The 20,689-nt window shown below is 39.3% G+C and overlaps 1 protein-coding gene across 4 annotated transcripts in view; it reads left to right on the plus strand.

Moving 5' to 3' along the window:
* Positions 1 to 20,689, plus strand: part of ARID1B (AT-rich interaction domain 1B) — a 323,681-nt gene that overhangs the window by 233,297 nt on the left and 69,695 nt on the right. For all 4 annotated transcript variants that reach the window (XM_064413401.1, XM_064413402.1, XM_064413404.1 and 1 more), the window contains one exon: positions 9,333 to 9,422. In XM_064413401.1, the coding sequence (XP_064269471.1) occupies positions 9,333 to 9,422 (90 nt within the window). The remainder of the gene's footprint in view (positions 1 to 9,332; positions 9,423 to 20,689) is intronic.

The following is a 20,689-nucleotide window of genomic DNA, read 5'->3' on the forward strand; positions in this document are numbered from 1 at the left end:
AACACAAAAGAACAATTCACTCCATCGGCAAGCTTTTCTGTGTTTTCCCCATTTTCAGATAACAGTGGACTCAAATTATTGTGATGTGTTGATTGATTACAGCCGTTAAGTTTCTTAGTAATCAGTTTCATCGCTTATTCTCAATTCACGCTTGCACCTTTGATTTCTCTTCCACAACAGGGTGATGTGGGTTGTCGTTGACTAATGAAGAACAGAATTGGTTTCGGCGTGAGACAAACGGAATGCCGACACCAATCCCAAAATGCATTAATCTTTAATAATCCACATCTGCATGTTTATAAATGATATAACCAGGAGTTGCTAATGTTAATACTCCCCCTTGCAAACAGAAGCTGACATAGGAGTTGGTGTTTGCAAACTGCATGAGAGGCACGTGGCCGCACGTGGTGCGTGTGACCTTGCGGAGGGAGCTCGCCAGATGAAAGTTCTCGGTTGATTAAAAATACATGAAGAATTGCTTCGCTTCCGCACCGGTCTTTGGAGCTTATCGTTGTCGGGCAAGATGAAATATGGCATGATAGATCTTGTCTTCTAGGGAGATCAGACCCACCAAATGGGTTTTGGAAGCAGGTTTGCCTCAAGGTGCTTTTATCCTTTATGCATTCAACTTGCCCTTTTCTCCCTCATCCCTGAGAATTGCTGAGACCGGGGCTGTGTAATATGCCATATAACACAATAAGAAAAACTAGATTAGCTGAGGGTTTGTTCCTTTTGAGGGTAGTATTAGTGAGAGCACATACATTTTGCTACTAAAATGCTCTTTAATCAGAGACAGTGATCTAGCATGAGGAGTAGCAGGCAGGACTAGCTAAATAGTTCATTGCCACGTAGTGCTGCTCCAATTTCCCTGCTTGCTAGACTTGAGAGAGCCAGGAGGAGCAGGGGGAACTCAAACTCCATCGCTGATGGTCTTCCAATTTAATGCTGCCTGATTCTGAGAAATTCTTAAACTTACCTGGATCAAGGGAAAAGAAATATGGATAAGAAACAGAAATTTCACATCACATTTGCCCTTTGTTTTGTATCTTGCATGTTTTTACACTGCAGATATTATAAATGAAAATGTATCTGTGGTTTGGTTAAAATTTGGATATGTTAAAGTTAGGAGTTAAGGTTTTTATTAGGTGGCAAATTTTAGAAATGTATGTCTGCTATGTCTGTTGTGCTTCTCAGGCTCTTGAATGCGGGTGACACAATAAGGAGCACTTTAGAGAAAAAAAAATCTCCTCCTTATAAGTTATATTATAAGTTATAAATATAGTCTAGAGAATGAGCACTGATAATGAAAAATTCTTCCTTTTGGAACTTGGTTTAAATCCCTAAATAGAATTCTGAGGTTTTAAGTTTCAGGTGTGTGGCAGGGTAGGTTTCATTTCTGGAAGGAAGAAATGAGCCATAAAAGAAATATTACCCTCTCCTTTGTTAGGAGCTTTTAGATATTTAGCACTTGCATCAATTGCAGTTTTATATTCTGTTTAATTGACATTTTATAGAAAATTTGAGAATGGTTTTCCTCTAGCTGAAGTATATGCTTTTTGCATTACACGTAATTACTACAAACATGTAATGATGTGTCCTAAGTAATTACAGATTACTAAATCCATGCAACCCTTTACAATCTTCTACTTCAGTTCAAATGCAGGCAAAACTACCATTTTTATGGAAGGATTAAAAGGACAGAATGAAAAACACAGTATGCCTACCAGGTCTGGATCATTCCCTAAAGAACATAGGCACTTTTTCAAAAAATTTAAGAAAATACAATTTTCAAAATCTAAAAGCAATTCAGAGGCCCTGTAGAGGAGTGAGAGAAAGTGCTGGCAAGCTGTGGCCACAGCCTCTCCCAACCCCTCTCATCCCAATTCACGCCATCGCTTTGGAGGGACGCAGCGACAGAGTGCAAAACATGTGGAGGGAGGGTGGTTAAACGAGACTTTAGAGGGGGAAAAAAAGAAATTAAATCAGTGGCTGAGCTTTGAAGAGGTCTGTCTAGTGCAGAGCAGCAAGCGAGTGGGGAAGAAAGGAGCAAGCACCTCATCTAATCTTTCTTCTGGGGACCCAGGTGGACAAATTGGCAACCCTGTTCACAGCCTCCCCCCCAGCCCCCTTTGTAGCGTAAGAACTGCTAATCGGATCCATGCTGCTGCAACTGTGGTTAGTTATTAACAGAATAAAAGCAGATTTCTTCAAAAGAATGGGTTGGGGAAAACGGCTCTACAAAATTGCAAGGTTGTTAGAATCTTAAATGCACAGCAGTCGGTTTTTCCCTATTCTGAATTAGGCGATGAATACGGCCTTTCATCTGTCACTGTGCCCATTTCTTCAGAAGGCAGCCAAACATTAGGCTTCTCAAACAAAAAAAAAAAATTGTTTGAAAGAGGAAAAATATTGGGGAACAGGAAGAATAGGAAAACGAGAAGGAGAAATCAGGTTTTGTTTTTATTAATTTGGCCTGGTGAGAGAAATATGAGCTTGCAGGCTCTATTCAGTTCCTGCATGCCAGCCGCTGTGAGCCACCGTTTCTGAATGTGGGGATTAGAAAAGATTTAACTGGTTGCTATCCTGGGCTGCACCATTCTGGACTGGCCTCCAGCAGAAATATCCTTGGCTGGAAACTCTCCCAAGCTTAATGGAAATAATGCATTAAATGGATGCAGAGTTAGGCAGAGGTGAAAGTAGAAAGAATTTGATTCCCCCAAATGAAACTTTTCATAACTGCAAAGTGAAATTACAGGTTTGGGGTAGGTGTTACTGAGGATGGAGAAGCAGTGATTCTTAGATTTAGACTGACTTATGCCTTTGCTTATACAAGTAATTAAATTATGCGTCCTTAATATTGAGGAGCTCTACTGGTTTGCAGCAGAATTTTGGAATTTGTTGGAAAGGAATAGTCCTCAGGCAGACAGGGGCTTGCTGTGACCTATTGGAAAGCCACTCAGTATTTGGGTGAGTTGCATGCTTCTGAAAATTCCAATTGACACTTGCTTTGGGCTTACTTCCAAAATCTCAGGAGAAAGTGCATCACTTTGGTCCAAACACAGAGGTGGCTTCTGGATGGGGCATGGATGAAACAGACCTGCTTGGCAGTGTCTGCTGCTGCTCTCCCTTCCCCTCCAGAGCAAAAAGAGCTTTGGCCTTGGAGGGCAATATATTTTCTTTCCTGCCCCTTGCCATCAAGACCGTTGTCAGTTCAGGCAGTACTAACAATTTCACTTCATACTCCTGAGTATTTGTTACAGTCTTTATACCTTACAAAGAGGTTCCACAATCTGGGAATAAATCTTGGATGTCTAATTTGACAGACCCCAGTTTCAGCTACTTAATATTTTTTTTAAGTCCATAATATAATGAATTATTCTGTAGTAAGGGTGACATTTGGATGATGTTCCATAGGTAATACCTTGGGGACTACATGCTGAGTAATGAGGATGAAACAAAATATTGAGTAGCTACCTCATCCCGTCAGTGTCATCTTTGCTTTGAATTAAATGTTATATCATGTCAAACAGGTAGCTTCTACTCATGAAATTAAGATGTTTATGCTTTTGCATTTCTGTGGAGAAAAGTCAGAGCTAGGGTTCTCTAGGCCCCTTTGCTCATTGTTGCATTTTTTAATTGAGATTTGAAAGAAATTTAGCACTTAAGTTACAGTGATTTTTTTGAAATTCACCCACAACCCATTCTTGATATGGTGAATGTGACATAGATAGGAAGAAGAAGGTGAGAGTGTAACTTTCAAGTGTTGGTAGTCTGAGAATTTTACACTTTCATGAGAAGCAAAATGGGGGTTTTTGTTTCTTTTTGATTTTACATGGATTGTTACACTCATGTATGTTAGGGAATCTTGTGTGTTTGAAGCACGATACATCTGTTGTAAGAGGTAACGTAGAAAATCAGGGCTAGGCCTGACAACAGTCTTGATAACACTTTGTGACGTAGAGCATCCATAAATCTGGCATAAGTTGATAAGCTTCTTGTTTAGAAGTTTATACAGAAGCTTGGTGTTGCTGCAATTGAACAAATCAACTTCCTGCAGTCCCACCTTCAGTGAGCCTCTCAGCCAGCCACCAAAAGCATTCCAAGGCAGGAAGGTTCTGGGTTTGGTCCCCAGTTCCTGACTCAGGGTGGTGGAAATAGTCTTGGTGAAACAATTTCCACCAGTGGATTACCAGCATTGTAAGGGGTTATTAGCTGCAGTGTGCTGCTGAGCAGAGCCAGAAGGCTTGGTCAGCATGTCCCAGCACAGCCACAGCTGCTGTATCTGAAAGGGTCCTCATGTCCCAGGCCTTTTAAAACATCTGCACTCAGATTACTGCATAGATAGGAGGAAGGTTTTAATATTTTGCATGTCTTAATTTGAGAGGATATGCAGACAACCCTTGATTTTTACTTGAATGAATAAGTAATTTAAAAAATACTGTTGATGCAACAGGAAACTTGGCTACAATGCATAAATTAAGGAAGAAAATAATCTTTATTCTTAAGGGGTCATAGGCTTTATAAGATGAAAGAGATAACACAAAACACATGACCAGTTTCCCTTTATGTTACCCATAGAAAAATTTCTTTCCTTTGAGGTCATTTGCACCTCACTTCTAATTTCCTGAAAAGCTCATTTAAAACACTCCCATATAGAAGCCTACTTATGTTCTTTCATTTCTGATGTAGGGATCCGAGACCCAGAATGTCTCTTCTGGTCTGAGAGACTTTATTGTAACATTGACTGTGTGATGATTATCCTATTATTTTATCAGATTTCATCCTAATCACTAGATTTTCAGGACCTCATTATTCCTAAAACAAAGCTGTTTCAAGTTCCAGTAATGGTTTGATTATCCTCCTCAACATCATCATGCTCTTTTTCCTCCCTGATATTTAGTCTCAAATATATTCTTAGAAAGAAGTCACAAAATTCTAGCTCTACTCACACTTTCAGTCTCCTGTCATTTCATGCTGGTAGCTGGTTCCAGTTTGTATTAGGCTTTCTGGGTTTGTCTCTAAGAAGGCCCACCAGTGACATCAGCAGTGATGTTGTGCTGTCTTACCTCTACTGTAAACAATCCTCCTAATTTATCCTTGTGATCAATTTGTTTCTTTGAGTGCCACATGGCATGGTTAGTTATAGCAGTTTGTAGGCTATAACTGTTTTAGGTCAACAGATATGGTCAGATTTTTCCTTCCTTTTTTCCTCCTATGTCTGCCTGATAACCTTCAGCTCTTATAAAATGCCTGGTTCTGATGCATGTATATAAACATTTGCATTTTTGATACTCCAAGCCAAAAGGTGGTCCCAAGGGTTTCTTAGGTAGTACTTTGATCGTCTTTTTATTGACTAATATTAGCTACTTTGTGATCAATCAATGTCATTAATCCAGTCATACTCTCAATTGCTAAATTAGATTGGGAATTGTCCCAAATACAACCCACAGGATCTGTAACTTCTGCCTTTTGTTCAACCTAGTGTTCCATTTTCATCACAGGCTGTGATCAGTCCTCTGCACTCCAGTTCCTCATGCACCTTAAAATTCCTGTGCTAGTACCCCCTCTTTCCCCCCTTAACTGGTTATTTCTCAGAGGGAACCTGTTATCACCAAAGTGTTTTCTTGATTCAACTGTTCAGGCATAATTCCTTGAGGTATTGTCCAGCTGATATAGGACGTCACAGCTGAGCATCCTCCAGTGTCATTACAGTGATGGGAGCAGAGAGCCCTCAGCATCTTTCAAAACATTGCTGATGTGGACTGTAAGGACTCCTCCTCAGCAGAATATCAAAGGTCTGCTCTTGCTTGCTGTGCTGACCCTTAAGAATTTGCTTTTTACAGTTTAACTCCAAGGCTGTAGCCATAATGCAGTCGCTATTTAGTACTTTTCTCAGTCCATCTTCACCAAACACAGTACACAGTCTCTCACGACTTCATTTGAAGTGAAGATTTTCAAAGTGAAAAAATTTGAAAGCATTTGACATAATGTAAAAAATAGAAAACCCACTTACAAATATAATACTATGCATTTTTAAATTCCCTTACCTCTTCAGATGACTTGTTTTTATTTTAAATAGCAAATACTATATTAGGTAGACTCCCAGTTTCAGTAGTTTTAACAACTAATTTTACTAGATGGCCATATAAATTTATATAGCATTTTGCTCCTCTGTTAAGTATAGGGGAAAGAACTAGCATGACAGTTTCTATGCTTTTAACATGCGTTATTGCATTTTCTTTGGTTTTGCATAATAGTAGTATTGTGAAACACCTGTAGTATTCACTTGGCATACATTTTGGCAGGTGGAGTATCTCACCAATGTGACAACAATGGTATACAAAAGATGGGAAAAGGTCATCCCTGTTTAAACTTTCTTCTGTGTATCACTGGGTCAAAGGAGGCAGTAGTCTGTCTGTGAAAAAAAAAAAAACTGGATTTTTTGATAGCTGTAGGAGTTATGTTAAAAATTTAAAAAATGTTTTCTTTTGTAAAAGTTTTCCTTCCCTAATAAAATAGAAAAGTCTGTTCATGTGTTATTTAAAGTGTCTTCCAAGAAACACAACAGCAGTACTGGTTGAAAGAAAAAAGGATTACTATCATTTAAAGGAAAGAAATGGAAAATCTTTAAGGTCATTTCTTTTCATGACAAAGAAACTTAAAAAGCATGGCAGACAGGATCTTCAAAGGTTTTAAAGTCCTGTCATCAGCTCCCAATCAATAGGAGTTAGATACCCAAATTAAGAGTTCAGTTCAAGTCTTCAAAGGTATTTGGGTGCTTAACCTCCTTTTACCTTTCACATCACTTGTAAGAGTAAAATGGCAGTTTGATTGAAAACACTCTGATGCAGTACCTTCATGTCCAGCCCCTGGATAATCTGTAGCACCCACTGATAATCAGCGTAGTGGATACTTCTCTTGGATGTTTGTTACTTGTGCAGAGTTGGTCAAGTTTGTGATATCATTTTCCTTTGTGAAACAAAAACTTTGCTTGACAGTTTGTTTAATAAGGAAAAAAATCACAAGTACATTGAAAAAATAGCATTAATGTTTCCAGAGACTGACAATTCCAGTGAATCTGCAAAATTCCAGAGTCTGTATTGACTGAGGATGTGGGTGAAATTGATTCCTTCGTAAAAGTTGTACAGGTACTGTTCTACACCTTGACTTTACTGGTCTGTGAGTGAACATTGCCTGTACAGGATAAGGCTCCAGCTAGATAACTGATGTTACTATCAATGTAAAAAAAACAGACACCATCTATAATACACAAAATATGTTGCCTATCATAGATATTCTCTGCACTATAGCTTCTCTCAACATTGTGAAGCATCCACCTGAAGGAGGATCCTCTGAGAGCTATGTGGTGCAGTCAGAACCACCCCTGCTTTATTACTTTTTTTTTTTAAGTGTTTGTAGAAATCTTAGATGGTTTCCATCTACTTGAAGTGCTCTCTCTGATAGCGGTGCCTGGGGCATACACAGTGGAAGTGGCAGTGCCCTGTGTTAACATGGAAATGCTGTTTGTTTACAGTCTTGAGTCACTGAATCCTTCCTGTCAAGCCGAAAGCTTTCATTATAATGCAGGCACTTACCATCTCCACAGCCTGCTCTTGAGTGACATCAAAACATAAGCTGGAATTTGTCATTATTATTGTCATATGCCTCAGAGTTCGTGAATGGGCCGTGGAACCCAAAGCCTTGGGCGCTGAGTGGCATGTTTGGTCTTTTGGAGAAACAATTCTGCCTCTGGTCCAGCATTTGCATCTCTGAGACAGTTGTCACAGCTGCTCCCGGTAATGTTGACTGTCATGTTTTTAGTGCAAAAGCACCTCATCTGAATAGCTAGGCAGTGGTTACACTCCACATTTCACAGATTTTCCCTTTGTTCTGTATCAATCTGGCCCTTCTTCAGAGCTGGTGCTGAGAGCTGGTGGCTTTGGGACAGGAAGTGGATGGGGCAGAGCAGACACATTTGCTTTCCTGCCTTCATGTCCAACTCGGGGCCCTGGGTCACTGTAAAGGGCAGCCCCTGCTGCCCCGCTGTCAGCCCTGGCTCCCAGCGCCAGGACCGTCCGCAGGATTCTTGCTCCTGCCACTGCAGAGGGGCAGCTGCTGAGCAGGAGGAAATGAGTCTCAGCAGGCACAAATCTATTGCCTGTGTTTTTATTCTTTCCATTTCTTTCAAATGGAAAACAATCTGAACAGTTTCTGAGGATGAGGGGTATAAATCTGTCTGCTGCTATTTATACTGCGCTCGTCACTGCAAGTGTCTAAATGCTTAAAGTATATATTTGCTGCCTAACCTGAGGTGGTCTTCAAGCCACTTGGGCTGTCACAAGCAGGCTGTATAAGACCAAGAGCAAAGAGGAGTCGTAGGGGATGTCCAAGTCTCTTTCATTCTGCTGCTCAGGCTGGGGCAGGTTGCTGCTTAAGCCTGAGGCTCCTGGGGCATCGGGGGGTGGTCAGATAGACCTTTCTGCTTGACACAGTGTTGGATGGTGACCCAGAGGAGTGACTTGCATCAGTGCAATAAGCACCTGCCTTATTATCCATTAACACTGAAAGGGAATTTTTTGTGTTCCAAGCCTCGCAGACAGCACTGGGAGCGTTCTGCTTGTTTGGGTGGGTAGACAGCAAGAACAAGGACATAAAAATGGATGTGTCTGTTCCGACTAGTTATTTTAATAAATAACTTCCCCTTGTTTTTATTTGAATAATAAGATAGCCCTTTTCTATTTGATCTCTTTCAAACATTCACTTTCACCATGCGTGCCTACATGTTGTTCTTTATTCCCATATTCTACGTGGACATTCAAACAATATTAAAACCACTGATTCATTTAAATACTCTTTAAACTGTTGTTGTTAGTCATTTTTGTATTGACCGAATTTTTCATTGGTAATATTGTTGGCAGCAGTCCATGTCTGCCTGGCTGGAGGCCAGTTTAAGCTAGGCAGGATGAGCCCTATTGTTCAGCAGACTTGGATTTTGTTAAACTCCCTAACAGAAATATGTGTCAGGAGATTTGCAGCTATAAATTGGATCATGTTGGTGAGGTTGGGAACTCGCTCAGTGCGAAATTGAACATTTCGCCATGCCTGTTGCTAAATGTGTTTGTGCATGTTTCCTCCATGGGTTTCAAAAACTAGAAGGAAACAAAAAAAAGAAAAACATATGAAAAAAGCTAGACCTGTTGAGCTCTGTCTTCACCTTATACAGCTGGTACTTTATTTGATGTTGAGTGGTTGAAAAATGCAGCAATGCTTGGTTTTGTGCACAGAAATGCTAAAAGCAAGTGTGTTTTCCCTTTTCTCTCTGTGTGTTACAGGCAGTCAGATGCCACCGCAGCCTCCTGGCAGCCAGTCAGAATCCAGCTCCCACCCTGCCTTGAGCCAGTCACCAATGCCACAGGACCGAGGTTTGTTAGGTGTTGGGGCTTTTTCAGTTGGGGCCAAATGCAGCCTTCATTTTAAGTTGCACGTTAGCAATGTGAGATTTCCTGGAATTTATTTTCTTTTCCCAGGGAAAAATAACGACAGTCTTCAATGTAAAAAGCTTGGGGGGTTTCCATCTCCAGGGAAAGAGCAACTGAATAGCAGGTTTTACCAGACTATAATTGAAAATAAGGTTTTCTCAAAATGCAGTGAATGCCCAGGGTATAAAGGCAGTTTCTGTAAATACTGAGTCATGTCCTGGAGAATACAGCTCTTCATCGTCTATCTTGGAATTAAGACATAGATAAAGAGTGCTAACTAGGAGCAGTTTTGCTACTGTTCTTCGAATTGTGATCTCTAATATCTTTGCATGGACACAATAGTCCTCTTGCCAGTTCTAGGATAAAATATCTTTAAATATAAAGGGAAATCAAATAGGTCAAATGGTTCAATCATTTGGAAATCTTGCCATGGAAAATCTTGCAGGCAAGGGCACTGTTCTAAAAGGGTGCTCCCTACCGTGTGCTCACAAAAATAAGCAGAGCATTTTTAAGTTTAATTTACCTTTTATAAACTTTAAGCCCTTTTTCCTTGCATCTCCTTTCTCCCTAGCTCATGGAATACAGTTGTCACAGCTTTGTTGCGTGGCCATACGTGCAATCAACTGCTGCAAACCGGGCATCCTGTCCATGCAGTGGTTAACATGTGCCAGTGACAGGCTTGCAAAACAGACACATGATAACTGTGATAAACATGGAGTTATTTATGAAATGCCCCTCCTAAAATGTCTTGCTTCCAGAAATATCCCAAGTAGCACCATATGGGGATACCATAAATACTAGGAGTTTTCTCACAGTGAAACAAGTTGAACTCACAGAATGACAAATTTCTGGGATAGCATCCAGGAGGAGCTAAGAGAACTCACAAAGAAGAGCAGAGAGTCTTAATTTTTGCTATTTTTCTGGGTTGAATGTCCCCTCCTCCAGGAATGCTGATTAATGAGAACATGAAATACAGAATTCCATGCTGATTTGTTCTGTTTCCTTTTCAGTCATTCTTTATACTCAGTTGTTAGTGCACGGACATATTTTCCCATTAAAAAAATTCAGAATAACATATGTGTGAAAAAGGAATGCCCTCAGTACCCAGTACAAATACATGATGCTTTGTGGGATAGAAATGTCACAAGACAGCAAGAATGGATCAGATGAAGGCTTTGAAGACCCAAACATCTCAGAAAGATATGTGCATTTCCTGGCACAACTGGGTCTTGGCATAAAATGTTATAGGGCCCAGTAATAATTATCTCTGCAGGGTATGTTCCTCACCTGGCTTTGGGGGACAAGTTAGGCAGGTCTGACAAAACTGGAAAGGTCAAACTTCTCTATTCTGCTGTAGAACAAAACTGGAGTTTGGTGTATGATCAGGAGAGGCAGGCAAAACAGTAAAACAGAAGTCAATTACCATAACTGGGAAGTCAAACAAGTAAGTAACAGTGAGAGAAGTAAAATTTACAGATTGATTTAGGTATTTTTTGTCTACACAGTGAGAATTGTATGTTCTTAGAGAAAATGTGTTTAGGAATGTTGCAGGTTTTGAACACTTCCTATGCAAAATCTGGTGTAATATGCATGACCCAGCTTGTACAAGAAGTCCATTTGTTTCATGCAGGAGATTCAAAATTTGTAACTAGCTAGATCATATTGATTTTGCAGAACATGTTCCCCAAAGCTTCTCTAAAGTCTGGGCTGTACGCACATAAACATGCGTGCATTCCCTTTTGTGCCCTGTCATTGATTAGAGGCTCCTTTGAAATGGAAAACTTCACCTTTTAAAAAGGCTGTTACATTAGTTGATTCCTTTGCTTGCTTGAACTGGTTTCCACAGAACTTGAAGGAAGGAAGGAGGGGGAATGATGGGGACTTAAAGGGAAGGTGCTTGTCATTTACTGATAAAAACCTGAGCAGAAAATCGTTGCTGCTAAGGACACCTGATCCTTGGGCATCTGTTACAGTAATTTAAACTCTCAGCTTACTGATACACTTTCTCCAAAAAAAAAGAGAAAAAAATAAAGAAAAACAAAAACCCCAGAGACACTCATAGGATAAGGTAATGTTGTTTGTTTTCACACTTTGTATAGCATTTCTTTCCTTGTTTAGAGAGAACTGGATGAACAAAAGACTACTAATCATTGCTTGAGCAGAATCCTCTGCTCTCAATACTTGAAAAAAATGCTATTTACCAGCTATCATGAAGATTGACCAATGGGTGGAGTCTGAGCTGTAGCACTTCAGGATGCTAAACCATTACCTTGAACCATTAAGTTTACACTTGTTTATTTTATTGTTAAAGTGTTTGATTATATTTTACCCTGCTTTCCATGGTTACTCAGCACCCTTCTGGGATTTTTATGTTTGCCTGCCTAAGACTCTACATCCCTTGTCTCACAATGCAGCATGAAGCAATGGCCACATTTTACATGTACATTCTGTGTGTGATACTAGGGGAGTAGTAATGCACTGCATGTATACAGTAATAGGAGTTTCTTGGGGGATTGAATTTTTTTGTGCTTCTCAGGTTTCTTTTTATATAGCTTATTTAATACTTTTTGTAATAAGCATCTAAATGCTTGCTTCTAAAAGATAATTTTAAAATTTTTCATGTCTTGCTCAAGCTGTAGAACTTTTGGACCTGCTCAGTGTAAATATAGCCTGCTGTTTTAGGCACTTCTGTTCTTGTCCCACAACTGTTGTTTGATGCCCAATCAGTGAAATGGTTTTAGTTCTGCCAACACACGTTGGCTACCTAAGAAACGAGAAATTGCATTTATTTTATATACATAACCTATTTCTTAGCTCATGTGAGCTTGGAAAGCAGTGGGACTTGAAGTCAAGTCCCATACATCTTAAAGAACTGTTGGAGTCAGACAGCTGTGGAGACAGACTGGTGTCAGAAGTCTCTTGGAGAAGCAGGAGTGTGTATAACTGCTGCTGAACCCCAACAATTACCATTACTTGGGGTTGCCATAATGACAGTGTAGTCATGACCAATTGAGGTAATCATCGAAACTTGCTTCATTTTTGGGAGGATGCACATCTTGCTCTCCATTTCTAACAGACCTCCTCCAGACTTTCCTTTTATGATCAAAAGTAGGGGTTCCATATTTTGTGTTTATGAAATCAAGCCTCTTTTTAAACTTTCTTTGAATCTGCCCCAGAGGCAGGGCAGCTGTCATAATCATTCAGCATATACTTGAGGTACACAGCCAGTTGAGTTCCCTATGCTCAGCTGTATCTATTTATTTGTTTGGGTTTTGGAAGCTGTAGTTTGAGGATATCCTTAGTAGCCAGAACTGCTCAACGACTTTGAAGTTATTTCTAGGGATCAAACAGAAGCCCAGCACATCCCAACTGACCCTCTAAATTAGTTTCCTGAAGCTGCAGCCTGAAAAAGAAACCTTTGTCCTGGCCTTTAGCTTATACTCCCATTCTTACTTTTGTAAACTAAGAGAGATTTCTGTCTGCTTATATGAACACTCACCTGTGCAAGCACTGTTAGGAGAATATTTGTCATAATAATGTTGAAATGGGCACTTCTAGCCCTGCAGGAATGAATGGTTCCTTATGTAATTCTGAAAAAGCTTAGAAAACTTACCTGCTTTTAAATAGTATTTTCATGCTTATGCAGTTGGCTATGTCGATGTCAGGTTTCAGTCTTATATTAAAATAGTGAATTGGGAGCTCCTGAAAACCATTGAATTTAATGAAAACAGTTAATGACTTCACATTATTACTCTAGCAAGCACTCTCATAATGGGGATACTTAAAGAAGCCTTATTTATTAGTGCAAATGTATATGGGTCAGAATTAATTTTTAAAAAATCTTTAATTGTTTTCCCCTTATAATTTTCACAGCGGTACATAGTTAAATATTCATGATAATGCTGATGATATGCTAAAGGTCTGAAATAGATCTGGAGTCTCAAAATCAACACAGGTTATTTAACCCTTTTCATCTAATGCACCATTGGGGACTTGCGGAGCGAAATCCCAGAGCACTGGAATAATTAGAAGATAGTAATGAGGATTTAATTAGTCCTTGAGATATGCTGAAATAGGACCACTGAGAACTTTTCTTTTTGGACATGGATTGCAAGCAGAATTGATGCCGTTGCAGCTGCTGTGATGTGCTGGAAAATGTATTCCATTGCTGGAGGCAGTTTCATGGCAGCATTCTGTGCCTGTCAGATCTATGTGGACAGTGCCTGGAGTAATCACCTCCAAAATTGTTGAATAGAAGTTGCTGCCTTCTCCCTCACCTTCTCCTAGTACCTTTTAATTTTTTTCTTTTTCATGTCATTCTTTCTGTTCTACCTTTATTTCATTCCGTTGTTGACATCCAGCTTTTGAGGAGTGTTGTACAGTTGTGTGCTCTATTAAAAACATATCACAGGCACAAGGAGTCCCTGAAAACTGCTTGCTCTTAAGAGTACAGGTGTTACACTAAGCAAAATTTGGATCTTTTTGACACTGCTGCTTGTAAGGTTTATCCTCAGATCTTGTCCTTATTTAGTATTAGATCTTCACAGAAGTGATATTTATCAGTAGCTGCAATGTAGTAAATTTAAATAGCTTTTTTGGCAGTCAAGATGTTATCCAGTAAGAGGTTGTAACAGATGGGATGTGATCAGGCATTTTGATGTTCTCTTTGTGCTTCCCTACAAACACTAAGTAGCAACTGAATTCCTGTAACTAAAATTCCCTAATTTACCATTAGATTTCATACAGGTATTTTTCTCCCCTTCAGCTGCTTTCTGGGCATGCTTATTTGTACACAGTCATTACATAAATTCCACTGTCATGCATTTTCTTTTAACAAAATATAAATGTTTTTGCTCATGTGGAAGACACAGAATACCAATCAGGTGTTTTGCACCTACAATTCCTGATCAGATTTATGGCTTAATACTGACATTTGATGGTAGAGATTCTTTTCCCTGAAATCTATTTTCTTCTTTAAAAGGGAAACCAGAAGGAAGAAAATAGATCAAAGAATTCTTATTGCAACAAAAAAGATACTGTAGTTTGCTTTTAGATCTTAAAAAGACTTTTTTCCCCAAGAATACGTTTCTTGCTCTCATTTGGGGATTTGGGATCTATTCAGAGCACTGAGGAGCTAAAGAATAAAATGATTCTTGTCATTAACATTCTTCTGCTTGCCATGTTAACGATGACACCACTTAAGGTTAAATCAGACTTGGTAATAAGTTTACTTGATGTAGACTGAAGTGTTTCAGGCTCTTAAAGAAAGATGCTTGAGACATGCATAGAGTGCAAAGCCACAGGTATGTTTGAGTGCCTCTTCTGCACACAGCGTTCTCCAAGTGGGTCAGTGCAGGGGAGCTGAGCTGTCTGGTATGCAGGAACACTCTGCCAGGCTGGGCGGAAATCATGCCCAGAAAACTGGGGTTAGAGGAACTGTGCCCTCAACAAACAGAGAAAGTACGTCACATAAGGAGGAAGGGCAGGGTTTAGTTGAAACAGTCACATTAGCTTTGTAAAGCATCCCTTTTTTATCTCAAGGCGCGTGATGTAGTAGGAACATGATGCCAAGGAGAACACAGAGCAGGTCTGTATGTGAAGGCAGAGCCATGCAGTAGAGCCAGTCTGTGACTCAAAAAGCTACATCACTTTCTCAACTTAGTGAGGGCTAAATTTATTGAAAGTTTTTTAAAAAGATCAGGCCATCATTCATTTTTACCTCTGTATTTTTAATTGGATTGTAAAAGTGGAAGTGCACTGAAATGTAGTGTCAGTGTGATAAGCAGGTTTTTAAAATGTGTACACTATTTTTCTTTGCTATTTTAATTAGCAATGCACAGCAAAAAAGCTTACAATATGTCTACTTTGATTAGTAACATCACTGGGAAGAAAAGTTCCTATTTTTCTCTCTGAGCTGTGCATAGTTTTGTATCTGTTTGTCTCTCAAGTGTTTCAGGAAAACCTGCTTTTCATGCCCAAAAGTATTAGAAATTATGTTGCTCTGCCAAAATAGGTTAATTCTTGAAGAAGTCAATCACCATTTCAGGGTGCTGGTTCCAGACTGTACTTGGATTTCAGACTTACACCAGCCAGTCTCAGCTTTAGGTTGATCTGATTACTTGTGGCCTATGCTAAATATACATACAGCAGGCCATCTGCAAGAAGAATCAAAGGACAAAAGGGTATGATTTACGTATGGTAAGCCATGCTGGGAGACAGCAAAACTGCAGAAGCAGGATGTGAAGTAGGTAATAATATCTGTACAATCAAAACCCAGAGTCAGTTCTCAACAAATAAATTTTGTATACTAGCAGCTGGTCATTGCACTTCTCTTGCTGATGTTAAATCTTGTTAGACTTGGAGATGAATCTTTATTTCATTTTTTAAACTAAATTGGGGGTTCTCTTTTGAGATTAGAGAGCAGAATTGACTTATTCTGAGTGAGTTTATATGGTTGCCAGCAGAGAGACTTCTCAATAGAAAAGTTTCCACTGACTTCATTAGGCAGCCATCAAATTCCCAGCCTCTGGGCTCAGGGAGCAAGATAAGCTACAGCAGTTACTGAAGAAGAACTTGACAGAGTGAGTCAATGTTGCTGTCACACGCTTGATGTGAAGTTACTGGGTATGATCCCTGTCCCTGGGAGAGCTTCCCATCGTGGCCTATAAACTGGGAGCTGCCTGTGGTCTCCCTGTTAACAGCACCATGGTTGTCAGGACACTCAGTGCCTAAGTTAACCTTTTTATGAAGCTTCTGTAAAGATAAACAACCTCTGATATAAGACCCATTATGTCTTTTTAAACTAATACACAGGGCAGTGAGTTGAAGTCTATATAATGTATATATTAATAGCTAACACTGGATAATTCCTACCGTCCCAAAGGATCCCAAAAGAATAAACACTCATCAGGGAACAGCTGCAAATCAAGGAAAGGAAAAAATCAGTCAAATCATAAATCATGGTAAAAATAAGACTGAGGCAAAGGCATTTTGGGACTAAGGACAACATACTGATTTTGTGTTTTTGAAAGAAGCAATATGATTTATTTTACGTGTGTGCAGCAGAAGACACATCACGTATATTTTAGTCTTGTCCACAAAGTATATATAGTGATATTCAATATCTTTACTGCATGAAAAGGAAGATCAGAGTTGATTCAGGGAACCTTTGAACAGCAGTCTCTGGGGAAGGTAAAATTTTCAAACCTGAAATTTAGACCATTAAGCCTGCAGGCTTTGCACATTACACATTGTAAAATGCCATTCCTTTCTTGCTCTCCTCCATAATTTTCCTAAGTGTGCGCATCATCAGCGAAACTTAGACAGTTGTTGATTGTGCAGAGCAGACAGACTCCTCAGGTTTTTCATGATTCATTTGAAGGCCCAAGCTACCTGCTGAAATTCAGGATTCCCTTCGGGGGCAGCTGAGAGGGCAGGGTGGGCGCTTTTGTACTGCAGGTCACTGTGACCCTGATTTTTCAAGAACTGTAGTAAAAGTGTCTTGTGTAAGGTATATTACAGTAACTAATGTGTAAAATGGCAGATGAGCAATGTGGTTTTTGTTTAGGCTGTGCATGAACATCTCCACAAATGTCTTTCCTTCTTTGTCCTCAGTATAGCACTTAAAATTTGCATCAGAGAACATTATGCAAGGTTTGCATTAGGAAAGGTTGGATATTTCTTCCCCGGCTACCATCTGGGTAATCTGTCTGATCCTTCCCCAGATTCTAATTTATCAGTGATAGATTATATGAATTTCAAGGCTAGGCAGTAGCAGAGGGAGGTTTAGGGGTGGGAAAATTTTAAACATTATTGCATGCTATACATAGACTGGGTTTTGTAATATCAGAGAGAGAAGCAGAGGAGATTCAGCCAGTTAACCTAATAGCACAGCTGGTAAAACACTAGGGGGTCTGGGTTAAAACCTTAGCTAGGTCATTAGTTTCCATCTTCCCCAAAGCTATTCACATTGTGAAGAGAAGCAGTCAGACAAATAAACAGTGAGGAGACTGTAAGATAGATATTAAAGCATAATAAGAAAATAATTTTAAAGAAAAATAAAACCAGTCCAGCACTTTTTCTTAAACAGAACATTGGTCTTTTTATGGAAACGAGAAATACTGCAGTGATCTTTGCAGGAAATCCTAATTTTGCTGTGATGATGTTTTCCTTTACTGCTGTTTCACATAAGCAAAGAAGCATTCTTTGTTGAATGAATGTGAAGAAATGTGGTGGTTGTACTGCACATATTAGCAGATGGCATGGTGAAAATAAATTGTCCAGATACCAAGGGGAAATCATGTCACTGTTACTCTAGCCTAGAGAAGTTCAGATGGTTTTAGTGGTGCTCTCATGGACTTGGAGAAGCTGGCAAGGTTTATGTGTGTTTTTATGTGGGCTGAAAAAAAGAGCTCAGTTAGAAACTTGATTACATTTTTTCATGGTTAATGGAGAAACATTAGAAGAACTTCTAATTAGAAGAAGAGCAGTTCATTAGAAGAAGAAGAGTTCTCAGAAGAACTGAGAGTGAATGTCTGAGGAAGGAAAGTTTGCCAAAAACTGTATCGTGGATGTGCAAGCATTTGCTCTTTTTTCTCAAAGAACTTTATCCTAAAAACATGTTGGAACCTAAAAAAAAAAAAAAAAAAAAATAGAATGTTATTAGAGAAAGAAATGAGAAATTTTAAATACTGGTTTTTTTTAGCTTTTATAAAATATGATGTCCAAATATATTGTATTGGTGTAGTGCAGGTATTTTGTTTATTTGATTTCTTTTTTCTTTTATCTGCCTATTAACTGGACAGGAATACTGAGAATTAGTATTTGCATCATCTAAATAAGGTTGACACTGCAAGCTCAGGCACTCATGCTCACTTACCCGTCACCCTGTGGTGTGTGTTGCTAAGTCAGATGCTTTGTGTGTGTCAAACATAGGTCTAGCTAGGCATATATTAATAAAGTTGCTTTCTGGAAAATGAAAATAGGATCTGAGGTATCTTGTATGTAAAGAAGTCTTGTGCCTGCTTTCTCTAGATACCAGGGTTTTTTTTAATGCCATATGACTTCACTTGATTAACTTAGTTTATTTTCTGGTACATGGGTCAAACCTTCACCAGTTTCTTAATTGCTGTTATTTGTTTAGACCTGTATAACATTTTAGTCTGCTTAGATTTTTTCCAGTGCATAAATCTCTCTCACTGTGTCCTTTTCAGTGTTTATTTTAAGTAGCACCTTAGGGGCAGGTACCATGGCATTCTTTGCCAGTGACAGTAAGCAGTTTATGGCCAGGTAGAGCTGGCCCCCCATAAGCAATGGTACAACAGTGTTGTCTTAGCTCCTGCTGTCTGTGAGCCACACATCTCGGGGTTTGACCACACCACGTGAAGATGTTTGTTCAAGTACCATCTGCCGACAACCCGGTTGCATGCTTAGGGTTTTGGTGTCACAGGCTTACAGAGAATAACCAACTCTTCCAATTACTAGAACACTTGATTAATGTGTGAGTTGTGTTCTGTTGCAGTGCTCTGAGGTGCTGACTGTGGACATGTTTAGCTGGGCAAAAACCCAGACATGGTTCACCAGTCCAAAGCCTTCCTGAGCTGTCCTTGCCATCTGAAACGGGTGTGCTAGGCAGAGTTTCAGTGTGACTGTGATGTTTCTCAGCATCCTGCCGTGCTAACAGGGTGCCAGATCACAGAACAATGCTTTTCATTTGTTTAGCTTTACCCTGACATGTCTGTCTCAGTGCTGTTTATCCACAGATGAGCTAGATTTGAGAGTCACTGCTTTAGATCCGTCATAGTTCTGTTGTATACTCTGGTGAAAATCCTGAGAGAGTGGATACAACACAAATTGCTGTCTGAGGAGGGAAGGTCTGCCAAAAACTTGTGTCATGGGTGTGCAAACATTTGCTCTTTTTCTCAAGGGTACTGACCAGTGGCTTGCTAAAATACCAAGCATTGGAAATGTCTGTGTTTCTCCCCACACACAAGTTTTTCCTTCAGAGGTAGTGGAAAATATCTCTTCATATACTTAATTTTTTTGAGCTGATTCATGAGTACAGGATTTTATGTTATTTTCCCCTAATTAGTTGATCATCAGTGTATGCATCCAATCTGTTTCTACTTTTCTTATTCCATGATCTTCAGACTAATAAGCCTGTCTAGCTACTAATAGCTCTTGCTTTAGCCTCTGCCCTTGAACAAGGGGAACTTCCTTGTTCCTTACTCAGAAAGGTTCCCGAGTTGTTTTGGTCCCAAGCTCTGTCACTAAGCATGCCCCTCTAGAAAGAACTATTAGCCCAGTGTAGGTAAGTTCATTTTTACAATATACTGTTGCACATTATACCTTTCCTTATCTTTTATTTATCAGATGCATAAGTTAAGGGTGATCTGCTATCACTGTAAACTGCAAAGTTTTTGTGTGCTTATAATGAGTAAGTGTTGCACATGTTTCCAGGATTAATTCATTCATTAAAATCAATGGAATACTCCTGGCTAAATCAAAAGACCTCTCATTGACTGTGGTTAGACTGTGTGCCAGTAGACAGTTGCTGACCATCAACTGATATGCAATAACCTGTTCCTTTGCAGTCACTTCCTTTTTGTTTGAGCTTCTACTTTTCTGTAAGGTTTTTTCATATTCAAGCAAAGATTTTAAAATATCAAAAGAATCCATCTGAGGTTTTACAGCAGCAGCCAGCACGTTCAGTGGGTAGTGCTAAGGTGATGGTATTCAAGAAAGAGGTGGGTTTGTATTGGTCAATGTGCAGATGTAAGTAAGAAAGCTTTAGTGCAATTTCATGAAGCTTTAGTAATTTACTGTTGTATATCTCTTTTGTGTATATATATGCCTGAAGGAAGGACAAGGTTTTAAATTATTTTTAAAAGGCATCATTGGTGGTATTAGCAAAATGATGTGCATTACCAGGTGTTAAAATGCTTTAAAACAAGAGAAGTTTCATTTTTGTCTTTTCCTTCAAACACTTCTATCACTTCTATCACCCCTGTTTGGGTTTTTTTTCTCTGTATTTTGCTAAAAAGAAAGCAGAAAAATAAAATGCTACCTGACCGTTTTTAAATGCTGTATGTTCAATTTGAACATGCAAACATATTTTATTATTGTTACAGTGTGATAATTGTTAATGGTATGCTACTCTTCCACTGAGGAAAAAAAAACAAAACAAAAAAACAACAAAACCTGTAAAGATG

This window comes from Passer domesticus, chromosome 3 (genome assembly GCF_036417665.1).
Source record: "Passer domesticus isolate bPasDom1 chromosome 3, bPasDom1.hap1, whole genome shotgun sequence".
Classification (NCBI taxonomy): Eukaryota; Metazoa; Chordata; class Aves; order Passeriformes; family Passeridae; genus Passer; species Passer domesticus.